Consider the following 19,976-nt stretch of genomic DNA (forward strand, 5'->3'; position numbering starts at 1 on the left):
CGTTTGCATCAAGTCAGTCTCTCGTGTTTCCTTGGGTGTACGCTATCCCGAGAATGGAGTGGGGGTCTCCCCAAAAGGAGGTCCTACAGAAGACAGGTATGGTAGGTAACACACGTGTAATCTGAGCACTTAGAAGGATCAGAGAGAGCTTCAAGGTCATGCTCAGCTTCATAAAGAGTTAGAAGAAAATAACACTAGCCCTAATTAAATTTTTTAATTGTGGAGGCTTGGCTCAAGAGACTTCAGAGGAGAAGAATGTATGTGGCCTGGATACTGGTCCTATGAAGAATGTGGCTTTTGACCTCGTCCAAAGAATCTGCCTGAGGCTAAGTTAAAGAGTTTGGATTAATTCCATTGGCAGTTTGGCTAAATCTCAAAATAGCCTAATATTGACTTTGTCCTGTGGTTACTAATGTTCACTCTTATGCAGATCTACAATGAAAAGAAGCAAGCTGAGCAAGGAAAAATAGAAAATGTACAATTCCAGGAGAAAGGGTGCACCAGGAAGTGAAATGGAGCTAAATCCTATGTTCAAGGAGAGAGTTAAAAAAAAAACCAAACTGATATTAAAGAGAGCGGTAACCTCAGGGCAAGATACCACCCAGCAAAGCTGCCAATCTGTGAAAAGCTTAGAGCCAGGGGTGGTGGTATATGCTTTCTGTCCCAGCACTCACAAGGCAGAGGCTGATGGATCACTGAGTATAAGGCTGGCTGGGTCTAAGGTGTAACTGAATGATGGGGCATGTTCTGGCCCTAGCAAGTGGCAGAACTTCTGCCACGTGGTTCCGTCTTTAGAGACTGGATAGAAGAAAGGGGTTATGGAATGTCCCTCCATGTCTAAAGAGAGCTGCTGAGGCTGTGTGGGTGGCAGGGCTGTCACCGCATGGAGGCCTAGAGAGGTCATTGCGTGAAGCTGCGAAGGTGAGGAGACCCCACGGTGCTGGAGATGCCAGAGCTGTGGGATAACAGTCTAGGAGAACTGCAAACAGAGTGGAACCAGCCCAAGAGAGAGAAGTGTGTCGCTGTCAACAAAGCTGAAAGGAGTTGGAGATCTGAAGAACATTTTGATATCAGACATGGAGATGAAGAGTTTGGAGTTTGCCCAGATAGTTTTTGGTCTTGCTTTGGTCCAGTATTTTCTCACTGTACTCCCTTTCCTCTCTTTTGGATTGGTAATGTATCTCCTATGCCATTGTATGTTGGAAGCATTTGATCTGCTTTTTTTATTTTGATTTTAGAGAGGATTACAGTTAAGAGAATGCATGGAATTTGGAAGCGATGATCAACTATGGACTTAAGTCTGAGACTGTTATAGATTATAGGGACTTTTGAGGTTGGACTAAATGCATTTTTGCATTATGTTATAGCTATAAGCCTATGGGGCCAGGGAGTGGAATGTGATGGTTTGAATAGGAATGGCCTCCATAGATTTATGTGTTTGAATGCTTAGCTATAAGGAATGGCAATATTAGGAGGTGTGGCTCTGTTGAAGGAAGTATGTCACTGTAGGTCAAGATGCAGAACTCTCAGCTCCTTCTCCAGAACCATGTCTGGTTGTAGACCACCATGCTTCCTGCCACAACGGACTAAACCTCTGAAACTGTGATCCAGCTCAAGTCCTTGTCCTTTGTGAGAGTTGCTGTGGTCATGGTGCCTCCTCACAGGAACAGAAACGCTAACTAAGACAATGTTGGAGTTGGCAATGGATTCCTACATGACGCCAATACCACAAGTAACAAGACAATAAAAACAAACAAAAAATTAGGCTTTCCCATATGTGAGGTCCAGGGTTGAGCCTTAGCATAAATAGACAGACAATGTTTTAAAGTTAACAAAGAAGCCAAGTGGCACATGCTTGTTATCCAGCACTTGGGAGGCTGATGCTAGGAGGCTAGCCTAGCCTACCTTGTCTAAAACAGCAAAGGGTGAAAGGGTGTTTGAAGGTCTGCTCATTTATTCTGATCTGCATGCCTGCGTTACTAATTAGGGTGAGAGTTTTCTGTAACTTTGATTTGTCCATTAATATTATGACCCTCTCCTTAAACTATATTCACTTTTTTCTATAACATAGCTGTACCTCCTGTCTCCTTTTTGCCCATTTGTTTTGTTATATGAGTTTAAAATAAACAGTTGATACCTCAGTTATAATCATACTATTGTTATTTTCAACCCCCAGTACTACAAATTAATAAATAATACATAAACTTTTTTTTAAGTTTATGGACATAACTCAGCAGTAGTAAATGTGCTTAGCAGAATCTGGGCTCAATACCTGATATCAAAACATAATTTTGGTTTTAAACACATGCACTTTAAGGGGGAGCTGTCTCAGGGGCTAAGAGGAAGCCCTGCCTTTGTAGGGGAAATGAGTTTAGTTCCAGCGCTCAGGGCCAGGTGACTGACAGCCTTCTGTAACTCCAGCTCCAGGGACTCTGCCCCATTGGACACACACAGGTACACACATACCACACGCAAGTACACACACACACACACACACACAAATAATTTTTAAAAATTAAAATATAAGTAACAGCATATTTTTAAAAAAAAAAAGAAAATTAAAGGGCACAGTAGAAGATTTAGTTTGCTTCTCTTACTATTATCCATTGTTGAGGGTTGAGCGGCTGCCAGGAAAAGCCTGCTGGACACCAGCTGGTATGCACATGACTGCCCGGGTGTGGCCTTTTATACTTTATGTGGTATCCTGGGGGGCTCTCTGTACAGAGCTATCTATCATGGAACTACCATTAGAGAGCATCGGTTATTCACCCACACATATTTGTTTGTGGGGGAGGGCCTCACGGTGTAGGCCTGGCTCTCCTTGAACCCTGCTTCTGCCTCTTGAGTGCTGGGCTTAAAGGTGTGCATGTGACCAGGCTGGGCAACTCTTCACCGTTCAGGGGGCATTATCTGTTTGCTAAGGAGAGCCTACGCATGCTCAATCAAGATCTCTGCATGTGAACTCCCGACAGTGCAGTCTCCAGATTAAAACCTTAACTGTGTTTATGAGTTAAACAGGCATTTGCATACCACCCTAAAAACCAAATGCCTGCTTACAGTCCACTAGCAGGATAACTTGCCTGTGTCCTCTGCCTCCTAAGTGCTGGGACTAACAGCATGCACACCATGCCCAGACTCAGACTAATTTTTTTAATGTATATTCTTCCAGAGTTCTGGAAATTCCATCATAAGGTACACTGTTATTTTCTAGCATTCATGTGATAACTGAAACATTTTCATAACTCTGTAGCACTCCTTAATGACAGTCTGTTGTAAGATGCACCATGCTTTCTATCCCAGCCTCTGCTCACACACATCTGAACTTCTAAGTCAAAATGTAAATAACTGATACACAGGATATCTGATATGTGATCCCTGTAATATGGTCAGTTCAACCCTGAAAGAGGTCTCGACCCATTGGTTGAGAACTGTGCTCTCGGGACTTCCTGACAGTCCTACTAAAGATAAGTCAGAGCCTGTGGAGGCTCCAGAGTGCTGGCCTTTATGTGCTTCAGTATTCTGAGGCCTAAAGGCTGAAAGGGAGGACAGGGCTTCTGTCCCAGTAGAGCCCAGTACTGTCCCTTCTGAGCCCAGTATCAAAAGCATCTACAACTGGACAACTTCAGTGAGATTAAGGAATTAAAGCTTAGGTTCAGAGGCCTGGGCAAAGCAGCTTAGGTGTGGGAGGTGGCAGGAAAGAATCCCATCTTCTACATCTGAGCAATTAGCCACCCAGCTGAGTCCACAGGAAAGTCTCCCTCTGGGCCAAGGGATCTCCCTGCAGGAGCAGATTGGAAGCCGGCAGGGTGGCCATGCCTCCCTCTCGCACCTGTGAGCCCGGTGCTCACAGGCAGGAATGAGCACAGAATCAGAAGGTATTGAGAAACGAGGCTGTTAGAGTCTTAGAAAGGAATGTCTCTAGTCTAGCTGCCCAGGGAAGCGCAGTCATAGGTCAGCTTACTGACTTTAAAATGAAACACTTCTAGGGGTGGGTTGCAGCTCAGTGGCAGGACACTTGTTTTGCATTCACGTGGTCCTTAGTGTCAACCCCCAGTTCTGCCAAACGAAACAAAACCACTGACGCAAGCAGTGGCAGTCAAAACATTTCTTAAAAACAAAACAAAAAAAGCAAACAACATTCTATTTATTTTTCGTGGGACGGGATCACATGAGGAGAGGAGACAACTCTTGGGAGTCAGTTCTCTATTTCCACCACATGAGTCCCTGGGTTTGAACCCAGGTCATCAGACTTGCCAGCAGAAGCCTTTCAGCCAGAGCGGGCGAGTCTTATCTCAGAGGTCCCGGCCCTCTGCCCCTTTTCATACCTGCCTCTGCTGTCACCATCCTGACTACAAGTTCAGGAGTGTTTCATTCTGACATGACCAAACATAGCTCTACAATGGAGGCTGTGGATCACAACAGCTGGGACGGCAGCTCCAGTCACTGTGGGGCCTGGGGCAGGTGGGGATGCTCCCTTCAGATAACAGGGAGTGGCTCAGGGGAAGGTCATCTGCCCCAGCAGGCTGAAAGCACTGGAACTGGAATTCAGCTCAGACAGCCCGAGGGTGGGAGGCTCCAGACCAGCCCTCAGACCCCAGGCCGCCAGGGCTTTCTATCAACTCCTCTCTACAGCACAGGTTAGAGACAGACTGCGGAGGGGCTCTTCTAGCCCCTGCAGCGGTGTGGGCTCACCTTGAGCGTGGAGTGCTCGGTGCAGCAGGGGCAGGAGCCCTGCCTGCCAGAAGGAATAGCAGCCGTCCACCAGCTTGTTGCAGCGGCCCTGAAAGCCTCCTTCAAATCGCATCTGCCGGCTTGTCACCCATTGCTGAGAAAGAACACAGGAGGGAGGGGCGGGTGTGAGGCGAAGGCACACAGCTACAAGGGCCACTCACTCGGTGGGACGACCTCTGGGGTTCTGGCTTCCCTTCCTCTCCTCCCCTTCCCCAGTGGCGACGTCATTTAACTTGGCCATTTTGAAGCAACCAGCATTGAGCAACTGCTGCTCAGAGCTGAAAAATCGAGCACCGTTTTTCTCTTAGTATAAAAGGTGAAAGGTTTCTTCACTGTTATATTTGTGTGTGTGTGTGTGTAGTATATATATATATATATATATATATCATCTTTGCTATGTCCGGTCACGCCCCTCCCCAGGCGTGTTCTCTCACCCCCACCCCCAATATTCACCCTTCAGCCTCGTATTACATAGAGCCCAGTACCCTCTCTTGTCTCTCCTCATCACTTCTCAGGGAGTCTGTTCAAAGCAGAGGTGGGAAGCGTTGGAATGCTCATCAGATGACATCAAGCTAGTCCTGCCTGTACCTGGTACCTGAGGACATTCACTCAGGAGCATCCTCAAGTCCCTACCAGGACTGAAGGTTGACAGCCACTCAGCCTTGCCTCCAAATGATAACCTCCTGGTCTAGCCTCCAGCTCTCTTGGCGCGATACAAGAGACATCTTGGGCTGAAGCTATAAACTGGCACTTGTCACCCAGTGGCCACACCTGTTACCACCGCTCCTGGCTTATCTCCACATTTTCTAAACACACTCCGCCAAGATAGCCTTGGAGGGATGAGCAGACCGACTGGCAGAGCAGATATAATGCTGGACTGAATGGGAGCAAGGGGCCTATGCCCAGAATCCGGAGCCTTCCAGACTGAGTTCCTGAACGCAGACGCAGGGGACTCTTTAGAGGGAAGCCTGGACTTCTTCAAATGTAATAGAGTTAGAGTATGTCCCTGGTCATGGCAACACAAGTCAGCCTCGGATGCTTAAAAGGACAAAAACCTGTGTTTAGGTAGTAACACCTCCTTAGCCTTAAATTAGCCTTAAGGAACTGTTATTTAATGAGCACACTCAAGGGCGGGGAGCAGCCGCTCTGCACTTTGACTCACCCCGGAATGTGAGTAGATTCAGTTCCAGTGCCTAAAGCGGGTTTGGTTCCACTTCCCTTGGGTGCAGGAAGTCAAAGCCACCCCCTCTCTCCCCCTTCCTCCCTCTTTTTCTTGTTTTTCAAGATAGGGTTTCTCTGTGTAGCCCTGGGTCTCCTGGAACTCGTCCTATAGACCAGGCTGGCCTCAAATTCAGAGATCTGCCTATTTCTGCCTCTTGTGCTGGGAGTAAAGGCATGGGTCTACCGAGCAGTGGTGGCGCATGCCTGTAATCCCAGCACTCTGGGAGGCAGAGGCAGGCAGATTTCTGAGTTCGAGGCCAGCCTGGTCTACAGAGTGAGTTCCAGGACAGCCAGGGCTATACAGAGAAACCCTGTCTCGAAAAAACCAAAGCCAAAAAGCCAAAAAGCCAAAAAGCCAAAAAAAAAAAAAAAAAAAAAAACCCAAAAGGCAAGGGCCACCACTGCCTGGCTCAGATGTTGGTTGTTTATAACAAAGGTAGGGAAGGAAGTCACTGGAAAAGGAAGGGCCAGCACTAATGGAACACCTTCTACCAGGCTTTTAATGGGTCATCTTCTTTAATCCTCAAGGAATACGGCTTTATTGTTCCCACCTTCCAGAAGGGAAAGAGACAGTGCAGCTAAAGCAAACAGTGCAGCTAAAGCAGACAATGCAGCTAAAGCAGACAGTGCAGCTAAAGCAGGCAGTGCAGCTAAAGCAGACAGAAATTTTCCCAGGGATTTTTGGCTAAGAGGCAGAGGCAGGTTCAGGCCTATAGTACTGACATTTTTAACTTAGACATGCACTAGTATATTCCTCCCTTTTGCCTACAACATGTGTACTGGCTGGCTTTGTGTGTCAACTTGACACAGGCTGGAGTCATCACAGAGGAAGGAGCCTCAGTTGATGAAATGCCTCCATGAGATCCAGCTGTAAAGCATTTTCTCAGTTAGTGATCAAGAGGGAGGGCCCAGCCCATCGTGAATGGTGCATCCCTGGGCTGGTGGTCCTGGGTTCTGTAAGAAAGCAAGCTGAATAAGTCAAGGGAGGCAAACCAGTGAGCAGCACCCTCCACAGGCTCTGCATCAGCTCCTGCCTTCAGTCTCCTGCCCTGCGTGAGTTCCTGTCCTGACTTCCTTTGGTGATGAACAACTATACTGAAGTGTAAACTGAATAAACCCTTTCCTCCCCAACTTGCTTCTTGGCTGTGGTGTTTCACTGAAGCACAGAAACCCTGACTAAGACAACACAGGAATTTACATTTCATCTCTTAAGGATGATCACACTGAAAAATACATCCACAGAGTTGGTCATTCAGTATCAATTTTCCAGAACCTTCATAGAGCACGCTGTGTGAGAGGCCTTCTCTCACAATGAGGGCAAAACTGCTTGTCACACCACCACTAGATACAAAGCAATGCTCTAGAGGACTCACATCAGCTCACATGGGCTCAACAATGAGGGCCTGGCATGTGCTCTCCGAGAGCTGGAGGTCTACTGTGGCTGCTTTGCTTTCACGATAACCAGGGGAGCAATAACCCCCAAAGACAAGGGGAATATATTCTCTGTATGTCCTAGGCTTCCCTTAACCTGACCACCTTTCCAACACTGGCCAAGAGCTTGGGGGAATCTAGAGAGAGTCCCAGACCTCCCAATAGCAATTCCCCAGCTCTGCCTGGGGAACTTGCTGGAATGCAGATACGGAATTTTCACAGGTGATAAATCCTTGGCCCTTAAATGCTTCAAAGCTCTTCTCAGAGCCTCTTAAGAAATTCTAAGACACATAGTAATAGCGAATCCTGAGGGACCATTGCTATTCTCCGGAGCCTGGGGGAAAGGTACTCATTCCAGGTGGTGGAGAACTCAAGTCCACCCTGGGTCTGTTCAGAACCGTCAGAGCAGGCAGGAGGAGAGGCAGGAGAAGGGAGCTAAGCCCGACAGCAGCTGTTTGTTCCTGCTGCTGCCTCACAGCCGTGCTGCCACCAGCTACCACACCCGAAGCTTCATCTGCACTCAGGGCTAGAGCTAAGCCCTCCCTTCCCATCACCAGACCGCCCCATGGTCCCGGATCAAGTCACATCACCAAACCTAGGCTCGGGGAGAGGATGGCGTGACAGCTACTCACTAGCAAGCTCTTCAGATTCAAAGAACGTTCCTTCTTGAGGATCACCAGCGCAGCCAAGCCACAGAAGGTGTAGCCGCCGTGGGCTTCCATCCCCGGCACCCCGCCAATGCCGCCTTCCCAGTTCTGGCACCTAAGAGGTTGAAAGAAGCAGACATGGAAAGTGCGGGGGTGAGGATGGGCGTCCTGTCCAGATTCTGGTAGCAGAGAATAAGAATATGCTCTGATTACAGCATAAGATGGCAGCACCATGGATACAGATGGACTACATGTATATATGTGTGTGCATGTGTGTGCACATGCATGTATGTGCACATGCATGTGGAGGCCAGAAGTCAGCTTTGGGCGTTGCTCCTCAGGAGGGCTATCCACTCTGTTTTTTGAGACAGTCTCTCGCTGAACCTGGGAAATCAGACTTTTGGCTAGGATGTCTTTGACAATCAGTCCTAGGGATCCCCAAACTCCTGCCCAGCACTGGGATTACAAGTCTGTCTGGCTTTTCACATGGGTACTGGGGTCAGGTCCTCCTGCTTACACAGAATACTTTATAGCCCCTTACTCATTAAGATTAGCAGATTCCTTTTCCTAGAAAACAAAACCAGTAGGCCTTGGAAATTTAGAAACTGTCCACTTACATAAGAAATGTAATAGCACTGGTCAATCCTCAATAGGAAAAGGTTGCAAAGTACTATATGTAACAGAATCATCAAGTTAAAATAAAATAGAAAAATAATTGCTATTTCTGGCTATATTTTGTAATTTTTAATTATTTTATATATGTGAATACACCGAAACTATCTTTAGACACACCAGAAGAGGGCATCAGATCCCATTACAGATGGTTGTGAGCCATCGTGTGGTTGCTTGGAATTGAATTCAGGACCTCTGGAAGAGCAGTCAGTGCTCTTAACCGCTGAACCATCTCTCCAGCCCCTATTTCTGGCTATTTTCAAGTACAAAGTTTATTAGTGAATGCCTTTTTATTTTTGTCTAGTTTCCTCTTTTTAACTCTAGCCCTGCTGGACGGTGGTGGCACATGCCTGTAATCCCAGCACTCTGGGAGGCAGAGGCAGGCGGATTTCTGAGTTCGAAGCCGGCCTGGTCTACAGAGTAAGTTCCAGGACAGCCAGGGCTACACAGAGAAACCCTGTCTCCAAAAAACCAAAACACACACACACACACACACACAAAACCCCAACTCTAGCCCTGGAGCTCAAATCCAGGACTCCACACATGCTAGACAAGTGCTCTACCACTGAGACACCCACCCCTCTAACTGCCAGCTTTTTTCTTTCCTGTTTGTTTGTTTGAGACCACACTTCTTATAGCCTAGCTGGCCTTGAACCTCCTGAGACCCCTGTCTGACCTGACCTCTACGCCACTCAAGTGCTAGGGTACAGATGTGTGCCACCCTGCTGCAGTTATCTAGGCCGTCTGTTGGTTTTTTGGTTTTGCTTGGCTTGGTTTATTCTGTAGTGCTGGAGATTAGACTAGGGCGTGGTGCGAGCTGGGCAACCTACCTCTCCACCTGCTTTTTGCAGTAGGTCTCCCTAAGTTGCCCAGGCTGGCCTTGCATTACTCACTCTGTAGCCCAGGCAAGACCTAGATTTGGGATTCTCCTGTTTTAGCCTCTGAAGTAGCTGGAATATAGGTCACACTACCAGGCTGCCTGGCTTAAAGTTTCTATTAAGAATGAACACACATACTCACAGTCAATCTCTCTCTCTCTCTCTCTCTCTCTCTCTCTGTCTCTCTCTCTCTCTCTCTCTCTCTCTCTCACTCACTCACTCATACAAAAAAAAATTTTGAGCTATGTTGTCAGCAACTATGTTGCCCAAGTGGGCTCAAGTGATCTCCTACCTCAGCTTCACAAGGGACTGGAACTACCTGGGTGTGACGGCTCATGGCTGTAACTTCAGGCTGAGGCAGGAGGACTGCCTGGGCTACAGAGTAAGATCCTCTCTCAAACTAACAAACAACACCAGTGATAAACCCCTAATTATAAGATTGTGTCCAGCTTGTAACTGCTCAAAAGCAAGCGTTTTTAAATTTTAGAATTTTCCTTATACTTAAACTATCTGAGGTAGGTATAGTAGCCTAGTAGCTAGGACTAATCTCTGAGCTACTGGCCAACCTGATCTACACGGCAAGTTTCAATCCATTGAGAGCTGAAGATGAGATTCTACTTTGTTTATTGAAATAGTTTCTTCCTTTATGTTTTTTTTGGGGGGGGGTTGGGGGGATAGGTGAGGGGTAGTATTCAAGACAGGAATTTTCTGTGTAGCCCTGGCTGTCCAGAATTTGATCTGTAGACCAGGCTGGCCTCAAACTCACAGAGATGCCCCTGCCTCTGCCTGCTGAGCACTGGGATTAAAAGCGTGCGCTGCCACCACCCAGTCTGAGGTAGTTTCTCGCTGAAGCTGCAGCTGACCAATTCTGGCTAGTCTAGGCTTGCCCAGGAAATGCCCTGTTTCTGTCATCTAAGCGCTGGGATTCCAGACAGCCACCACGACTGCCCAGAGTTTACATGGCTTCCAGGAGCTGAAGGTGTCCTCATGCCTACACAGCAAGTGCTGGACCAGGGCCACCTCCCCAGCCCATGCATAATGTGTGGGTCAGCAGGACAGGGCCACTTCTAGGAACTGGCCTTACAAAGTAAGGATCAGTGTCCAAGGAGCACACTGTAAGCTTGTCTGCCACATCTGTATATTTGAGAGCAGAGGGTCAGACGGACTTAGAAGTTCAGATGTGTGTGAGCAGAGGCTGGGATAGAAAGCATGGTGTATCTTACAACAGACTGTCATTAAGGAGTGCTACAGAGTTATGAAAATGTTTCAGTTATCACATGAATGCTAGAAAATAACAGTATACCTTATGATGGAATTTCCAGAGCTCTGGAAGAATATACATTAAAAAAATGAGTCTGAGTCTGGGCATGGTGTGTATGCTGTTAGTCCCAGCACTTAGGAGGCAGAGGCAAGTGGATCTTTTGAGTTCCAGGTAAGCCAGGGTTACATAGTGAGACCCTGTCTCAAGAAACAAAAGCAACAAATACAAATGTATAATGGTTACTTTTAACTGTCACTTGACACAGGTAGAGTCACCTGAGAAGACAGTGTCAGAGAAGGGCTGTCTAGATGGGGCTGGCCTATGGGCATGCCTGTGGGAGACTGTCTTGATTGTGCTAACTGATGTGGGAAGACTCAGCCCACTGTGGGCAGCACCGTATCCTGGGTGTAGGTCATCAGCTGTGTGGGCGTGGGGCGTGGGCTGAACACTAGTGAGCAGACGTGGACTCATCTCTCTCTGCTCCCGCCCAGCAAGTTCCTGTTCCCTCTGCTTATGTCTGTCCTGCGATGTCTCCTAGACTCTTAAAGTAAAACAACCTCATGAACTGATTTCTGGGAGGATATTTTATCACAGCACTGGAGCATGAAACTAGGAGAGCTGGTTACATCATGGTGGTAGATTCCAAGTAAGTTAGATTTTCTTCTTTGCCTACCTATAACAAACATGTTTTATCTATGAAATAATTTTGAGATCTGTGTGTGTGCATGTGCACACCTGGATGGGGCTGTGGTTGAATCGGTGGCCTCACTCATGCAAGCCCAGTACTCTCTACCTTTAGCCCTCTCCCTAGTCCTGAATTTTAAATATATTTTTAACTGACACTATCACGATGCATTTCCTAAAGTCACACTTCTCTGTTGCGGTGGAAGAGCACAGGTGAACAGGCCCTCATCCAGGAGCTGACAGGACCTCCAAGCCCCTCCCATAGAGGCCTGGAGTCTGTAGAGCCCACAGGCTTTCCTCTGAGATCTCGGGTTCAGAGAAACCAGTGTGCAGAGTCTGAAGCCAGCCGCATGCTCAGAGCAGACTGCTCTTGTCTGTCCGTCCGTCCCTCCTCCTCCATTACCACCCACACACGAGCCTCATTCTAGATTGCCAGTGCACTTGGCTACTTGGATGAGAGAAAGCACTCATGTCTGAAAAGTAAGGGGAGTGTCGAGTTTGCAAGGGAGATCAAGTTCCTTTCTTTGTTAAACTCATCTTTGCTTCAGTTGAAAAAGTAATAGTAAGAAGGTTTATACTTCTAAGAGTGTGAGAGAGCAAAGCACTGCAGAGCGGCTTGCTGCCCGTTCTCGGCCCTGGTTCCCATGACCAGCAGTGACCCGTCAGTCTCTGTGCCTCGATCACACACACACACACACACACACTATACACACATATACATACATGCAGTACACACATACACTAAGGCACACACCCCACCCACCCATATACCACATACACAGACATATATACACTGTACACACACACACTACATGCACACACACCACACACATATACTACAGGTATGTGTTCTGCTTTCCTTCCCTTGGTTTTTATACAAATAGGAGGAGCACATGAAACACCCTCTCTGCACCTTGCTTTTCTTCAGTTAGTAAGACTCTTAGGAAATGACCGTGGGGCACATGCCTGTAACCCCAGCACTGATAGATGGAAGAAAATCAGAGTTCTTGCCAGTCTCAACTATATAGCAAGTTCAAATCCAGCTTGGGCTGCCCAAGACCCTGTCTTCAACATACCCACACCCACAAACACACATAATGGACAACACAAAAGACTGAATGTTAGAGTCCAATAAAACAGAAGCGCGAGGATTTAAACACATAAACAGCCAGGATAAAGCCAGCAGGAGACAACATGAGTGCAGGCTAGCAACGCTGAGGGCAGGCCAGAGGCTAACAGCGCCTAACGTGACTAGAGACGTCCTCCCTCCTCAGTGCTGGGCGGCTAGAGAGAAGCCAGAGCAGGAATGGGTTTGCTTATCATGGTGCTTTAAATAAGAATGGCCCCCACGGGCGCAAATATTTGTATGCTTAGTGGGGGGAGGGGATTGGAAGAAGGGGCTGGCAGTATTTGAGAAGGGTTAGGAGGTGTGGCCTTGTTGGAATAGGTGTGTCACAGGGGAGGGGAGGATGCCAGGCCCAGTCTCCACTCTCTCCCTTTCTTTCTAGGCTCTCTCCTCTCCTCTTTTCTCCTGTCTCCCTCTGCCTCTGTCTTCCTGTCTCTCTTCTCATCTTTCTCCCCATCTCTCTCCCCGTCTGTCTGTCTTTTGTCCTATCTATCTATCTATCTATCTATCTATCTATCTATCTATCTATCATCTATCTCTAAAATCCACACTTCTACCAAAAAGGGAGGAGGGCGCCGAATCCCAGCTTCCACAGCAGAAAGCAGGAGGGATCAGTGGGCGGCCACCACACAGTAAACACCTCACCTCTTGCCTACTTGTAATTCATAAGAGGCCTGCAAGCTTCACACCCTAGGCAGGAATTTGAAAGCTCAAGAACAAAGCCCTTCAGATATTGAGAATTCCCTAAACCAGCAGGGTCTTAGCTCTACGCGCAGGTGTAGGCTTTCCTGTGGGTGCAGGCTCTCCTCAGTATCAGACTGAACAGAGTTGCTAAGCACCAGATACAGGAGGGCATCTCCATATGGAAGAGAGACCCAGCCTCAAAGGCAAGGTGGAGGAGACAAGCTGGGCTCAGAAGAAAAGCTGCTTAAAGTTGCATCTTATTTTATGTTTTAAAGATCTATTTTTTTCTGTATAGATGTTTGCCTGCATGTATGCTGCATGCCATTGCAGTCATGATCTCAAGGGACCCGCACAAGACCGGCCTGCCAATGCTACCTCATGGGTACTGGAGAGGAGCTTACCAGGCCTTACCCCTCCCAACAGAACTACTGGCTTTTGATGGATTCTGGGGGAGGAACAACCATTGTCTTGAGCTGTGTTCCTACTGAGGAGCCCCACCAGTTCCAGTGGATATCCCCAAAGCTGTGCTCACCCAGACAACCCTGGGAAAACTCACTGAGTCACAAAACAAAGACACAAACGTGGGGAAGGGACTTGGAGAGAGGGTGGGGAATAGGTTGGGGGTGGAGATCAGATAGGGTGGGGAATGGGGATAGTAGAGGGTGGGTGATAGTAGTCAGAATGTACTATAAATATGTACAAAATGTCTAAAAACAAATTTGATACAAGTCTTTGAGGATAAGGTTAACACTTGTGTAGAAGATGCTGTGGACGGAGCATGGCGTGTCATGTTGGCATATGCCTATAATCCTAGCACTCAGGAAACCAAGGCAAGATGGCCAACAGTACCGGTCAGCCTTGGGTTCACACTGAGACCTTGTTTCAAAAATAAAAATAAAGAAGTTGCTAAAGAAATATTGCAATGTGATTTCTTAGTCCTGAAATGTGTGCTTCCAAATGAGAGTCCTGCTGAGTGCCAACTACACAGGGAAACTGATCCACAAGTTATCATCAGGACGTTTCCAAACAGCACCAACAAAGATCCTCGATGGGGTGTCAGGGTGGCTTGGCATGGTGGCAGGCACTATGGTCACACCACCACAGGCTAACTCACTTAAACAGTGTCCCAGATGTGTATACGATTTAATATCCCACCCTTCAACACAAAGAAATGAAATAATATGTCCAAGGCACAAAGCTAGCTGTAAATAGACTGGTTCAGTCAGATCCCCATGTCTGGTGAGTGTCCTGCTGGTGAGTCCTCTTGAAGACTCAGCGGGGCATTCCTACACATGCAGAACATCTCCACGGCCTGGCTGACTAAGGAAAGGCACAGGGAGTCCAATGTGGCATTAAAACTTAGAGCCAACAACTGCAGGGAGCCCGTCCCCTTCTGTACAACCCTGTCTTTCTTTTCTTTTTTCCTTTTGGTTTGCACAGGGGATGGCTGTAGTACCCCAGCAGTGGCAGTGGCAGCCTGGGTCTTAGGGCAGGGCAGCTAAATCTAATAGAAAGCCACCATCTTTAGCAGGAAGAAACAGGCTATAAGAAAGTAAGGACAAGCCAGGAGAGTCAGAGATGGAAAAACCCAAATTGAGCTCAAATTTCTACGTTGAAAGCACATACACTGGGCAAACCGAGCAGCTTGGAATCAAAACCGATCTGAGATCTGAGCTGCCACCCACGGCAGCACAGAGCACTGTTTGAAGTTTACTGTGTGTGTCTGACTAAGTGGTTTGTCTGCTTAAAAACAAAAACATCCTTTGAAGCAATCTAACAGAAGCCATTCTCTACAATACACCAACCACCATGTCTAGGACACTGTCTAAAGCTATTCAATACACAAACACCCAGGAAAATGAAACACGTCCATTTCAAGCTCACATGCTGAAAGACCTACACATGGGCTTTACATTTTTTATTTGATTATTTTATTCTACATGTATGGGTGTTTGCCTAACATGAATGCCTGTACCTCACATGCCCATGGAGGCCATTAGAAGGTATTGGATCCCCCAGAAATCAAGTTATATACAGCTGTGAGCCACTATGGGGTTGCTGGAAATTGAACCCTGGTCCTCTGGAAGAACAGGCAGTGTTCTTAATAACTGAGACACACACACACACACACACACACACACACACACACACACACACACACCACCCTTTGAGACAAGGCCTCACTATATTGCCCAGACTGGTTGGTCTTGAATTCCTGGACTCATGGAGCTTTTTGCCTCAGCCTTCGGAGCAGTAGGGACCAGCACCTGCCACTGCACCTGGGTCCCCCGGAGTTTCTAAGCAGACATAATTACCTATTTGCCACAGGAAGTGAAGAAAAGCACACTAGGAAGGAATAAAAGGATGGGATCTCTCAACCGAGAAACAGAACACTAAAAAGAGACAGAGTCAGGAACTGCCCTGCTTCGGTCTCAAAGTACCACCATCTTTCTACAGTGTCCTCCAAGACTGTCAGCTGCTGTGGAAATCAGACCCGCTGACGAGGACATGGAAAGTCAGAAGACAATGAAGCGACACTTACAGAACTCAGACAAACAGTCTACACTGCTGCCAACTTATTCATCTCCAACCAGACAGACCACCAAGCAGGTTTGCAAATAAAGATGCATGCAGGACCTTAAAAGTGCATTTCCTAGGTGTCCTTTTCTGAGAACTTTGGGAGTATTATGCTTTATTTAAATTAATAATAATAATAATAATAATAATAATAATAATAATAATAAAAACAGGGCTCCAACAAAGCAGAAAAATAAAGTGAACTTCATGCTGGAAGGAAGCTTCTAGATGTCTGCTGTGCATCAAGCTAAGAGCAGTCTATCTAGATCTAAAGCAGGGGGGTGAGGGCTGGGGGTGGGGGGAAGGACCCAGAACACACACACTCATACACACATATACTCACACACACACTCACACACTCACATACACTCACACACACTCAAACACATACACACATACATACTCACAAACATACATACTCATACACACATACACACACACACACACATACATATACACATTCACACACATACACGCATGCATACACTCATACACACACTCATACATATACACACTCGCACACACATACATTCATACACACACATACACACTCACACACATACACATACATATACACTCACACACTCCCAAATAAACACGCATGCATGTGCACAAATACACGAAAGAAAATATTATTTGAAATATCTGACTGAATGAAGAATAACTTTGTAGTACTGATGGAGAATTTGGAGAATTTGGAGAATTTATGATAAATACTTTCATGATAAATACATTAATTCCAGGAAAATAAGAGTTATACAAAAAATATATCACACACAGTATATATCATCTGTACATATGTAATGTTACTGTATTATATTTTATTACAGGGTGATAAGTACTATTTCAATAAAAATAAACTGCACACACACATATGTGCCTTTTGTTTTCTATTTTTGTTTTGTTTTGTTTTGTTTTTGAGACAGAGTTTCTCTGTGTAGCCCTAACTGTCCTAGAACTCACTCTGTAGACCAGGCTGGCCTTGAACTCAGAAATCTGCCTGCCTCTGCCACCCAAGCGCTGGGATTAAAGGTGTGCACCACCACCTCTAGGCTTTGTTTTTTATTTTTAAAAGGGTCTCTTTTAAAAATAGCCCAGGCTAGACTGAAACTCAAGGTGGGGCTAAAGATGGACTTCAACTCCTACCCCAGCCTCCAGAATACTGTGATTACCTTGTGTGTACTGAGGGCCACCACACCCAATCTTGTTTTGTTTTTTGTTCTTATAAACGAGTCTTTGTCTCTTTCATGGATGTAAAGAGTAGGAGTAAAGTTCCTGGGTTTCCTAAGCAAGGGTATTTTGACATATTGCCAAACTGCTTTAATCAATCAGACAGACTCTCACCAATGCTACTCATCTGTGCCAACATAAACTGTAACATAACATTAATGGAAGCCTAAAAATAATTCCAAGTACTTCTAAAGGGCACAGCAACTAACCCCTAAGACATCTCTTATAATTTTATATTCCCTTCTGGACTTTTTTATGTTTCTTGACTGCTTGCTCTCTGAGGACAGGGACCACGTGACTTCTCCCACCTGGCTATCCATTCGGCTGTGCCTTCAAAGAGGTCCGGAGTGATGATGTTGGTGAGTGAGGCTACCGAGGCAGCACAGTATGCACTCCTGCAAAGACAGAAACATGGGCAAACGCATTAGGCTCCAAGGAAAAGCCAGAATGAGGCTCAGAAAAACGCCTGGGTACAGTACTGCAGTCACATCTCGCTCTTGGCATGCAGTTATTCCTCCTGCATCTCCAAGAGGTGTGACATTCTGTCTGGATAGAATTGCTCACAACCCGGCTTCGGTGAAGGAACATGACATTCTCTGTCTCTGCACTGGCATACTACACCCTCAGAATTAATGGCCATATCAGTTGATCTCAAAAATAGATTGAGCCCTTTTGCCAAAGACCTACAACGGTTCCCACCATCTCTTCTGGTGCTGAGAAGGTTCATTCAGATGTCTCACTGCTGCAGACTCAGGACCTCTGTCTGGATGAGGGATGTGTGTGAAAGGTTGGGTCTGCATTTCCTCAGACAGACGCACTCCAAAGCAGGCCACCACACTCTAACAGCTGCTTGAGCCCCACAAGCGAGACAGGAACTGCTACATCCTCATGCCTCTAGAGAAAAGAGCTCTGATTTCAAGCGCTGTCACCAGACACACAGAAACACGCCTTTCAGCAAAAAAGTAGAAACAGCGCTTCAGATATGGCTCAGCTGGTAAAGTGCCTACCAAGCATGCACAAAGCCCTGGGTTTGAGCCCCAAAACTGGTCATGGTAGTGCATGCCCTAATCTTAACGCTCAAGAGGCAGAGGCAGGAGGATCGCAAGTTCAAGGGCATCCTCAGCTACAGAGCAAGTCTGAGAGCAGCTTGAGATACATGAGATACTGTTTCAATTGAAGGCAGGAGCCTGACTTTCGGGCAGAGTCGCTGTGGGGTCGAGCGCAGGGCTCTGCTCCTCCGCCATCCCCTTCCACTGAGCTCCATCTCTAGCTCCTATCTGAAAATGAGCGAATAAAGGAACACATACCCATTTCATTTGAGATCATCTTGTCATTCTATTCGGTCACTCATAATTCTCAGGACATTCATCCTGTCCACCTGTCCTGGAACACATCCACAGACTGTCTCTTCCAATACCCACCACGGAAAGACAAAAATTATTTGTTTGAATTCTACTCACAAATCCTTTCTCTAAGAGCTCAGAAGGAACAGGAAAGGGAAGGAAAAGCAAGGTTGACTCCCATCTTATTCTGTGTATAGACTTAACGCAATGCCTAACTTACTGAGGCACTCTAGAGAAATCTCTGCAGAAGCCATGGGCATGACTGCCCTATGGGCATTAGCACCAGCCAGGCTCCCACAGGCCAACCGCAGAGGCTGAATTTCACCAGCGGGCATCCAGAGTACACAGGAATCGAGCCTGCGAGGGTTTACCATATGCTCACTTTGCAGGTAGGATCTAACTTCCTCTAGGCCTTGAGCCACTCACAAAGGCTCAGCAGTGTTTTCAGAATCCCAATGAGGCAGGGAGGGGGCCTGTAATGCAGTCTGCCTTTCATCAGAGCTGACAGGGAAGCAGTAGTGGAATTCTGTCCTCCGGGTGTGACATGGCTGCTACAGCCTTGAAATCAGAGCAGTGGTGATGACTTCAATAGATCCTCACATGATAGCATCTATTAATATTCCTGTGTAGGAGGAGGGTGGGGGAGGGGCATCAGATCCTTATTGGAGGCGCCAGGCCACTCCTTTTCTGAAACCTGCTTCCCCACTAGGTGTATGCAATCCTGGCCTGAGCTAGAGAGTATGTAGGAGGTAGAAGACTGACTCACGTGAGGATTCAAAGGAGGCAGCCATCATGACTAAATTGTTTCTTCCGTCTGTTATTGCCTGATCTACTGCGGGTGAACAGAACTTCGCCCCCCAGGACAGGGCAATCAACAACTAGTGGCTGGACAGGGGATAACCAGAACCAGAGAGGAGTTGGGGGAGGGGGTGCAGTTACATGGCCTCTGCTAGGAGATGGGCTAGCAACTGAGCCTGCGCTGTCTGAGGGGAGAGCATCCAGGGGGCGTCCCAATGCGGCCTTCGTTCCCCACGTGGTCTGGATAAGCATGCCACGTGGTCTCCGTGCCGGAATGGCAAGTGGGGGTCCCCCATACAGATGTACAACATGAAACAGAAGCTGAGCTGTCTAACCCAGAGGGAACTTCAGTACCCAAAGTCTGCAGGGAGATCCCAGGGGAACTGTCCTCCTCTACACTCCTGTGTGACACAGAGTGACAGGCTTGTTGATGTCTGTATTAGAGACACCCTCAGATGGCGGATGGACTCAAGAATCTATTACAATCCCTGTGGATGACTCCGTGGACAGATGGAATAGGACTGCAGAGAAAACCAAGACTATAGTCGGTAAGCCGAGCAGCTGAAACTGAGCTGGGGGGTGGGGGGGGAATTTGCTCACGGGAGGGAGGAGTTAGAGAGGGGAGCCGGGGGCCGGGCTTGTGGCTGCTGTGCTCCATGCTACCTTCCATCAGGATGCCTAACCTGGGTGAAG

The 19,976-nt window shown here is 47.2% G+C and overlaps 1 protein-coding gene across 2 annotated transcripts in view; it reads right to left on the bottom strand.

The window, feature by feature from the left end:
* The window catches only part of Fntb (farnesyltransferase, CAAX box, beta), a 90,005-nt gene that overhangs the window by 12,176 nt on the left and 57,853 nt on the right, over positions 1–19,976 (bottom strand). For both annotated transcript variants that reach the window (XM_052185608.1, XM_052185609.1), the window contains exons 7-9: positions 17,451–17,537; positions 8,016–8,145; positions 4,693–4,825 (exon numbers count right to left, since the gene is read on the bottom strand). In XM_052185608.1, the coding sequence (XP_052041568.1) occupies positions 4,693–4,825; positions 8,016–8,145; positions 17,451–17,537 (350 nt within the window). The remainder of the gene's footprint in view (positions 1–4,692; positions 4,826–8,015; positions 8,146–17,450; positions 17,538–19,976) is intronic.

Source organism: Apodemus sylvaticus, chromosome 6, assembly GCF_947179515.1.
Source record: "Apodemus sylvaticus chromosome 6, mApoSyl1.1, whole genome shotgun sequence".
NCBI lineage: Eukaryota > Metazoa > Chordata > Mammalia > Rodentia > Muridae > Apodemus > Apodemus sylvaticus.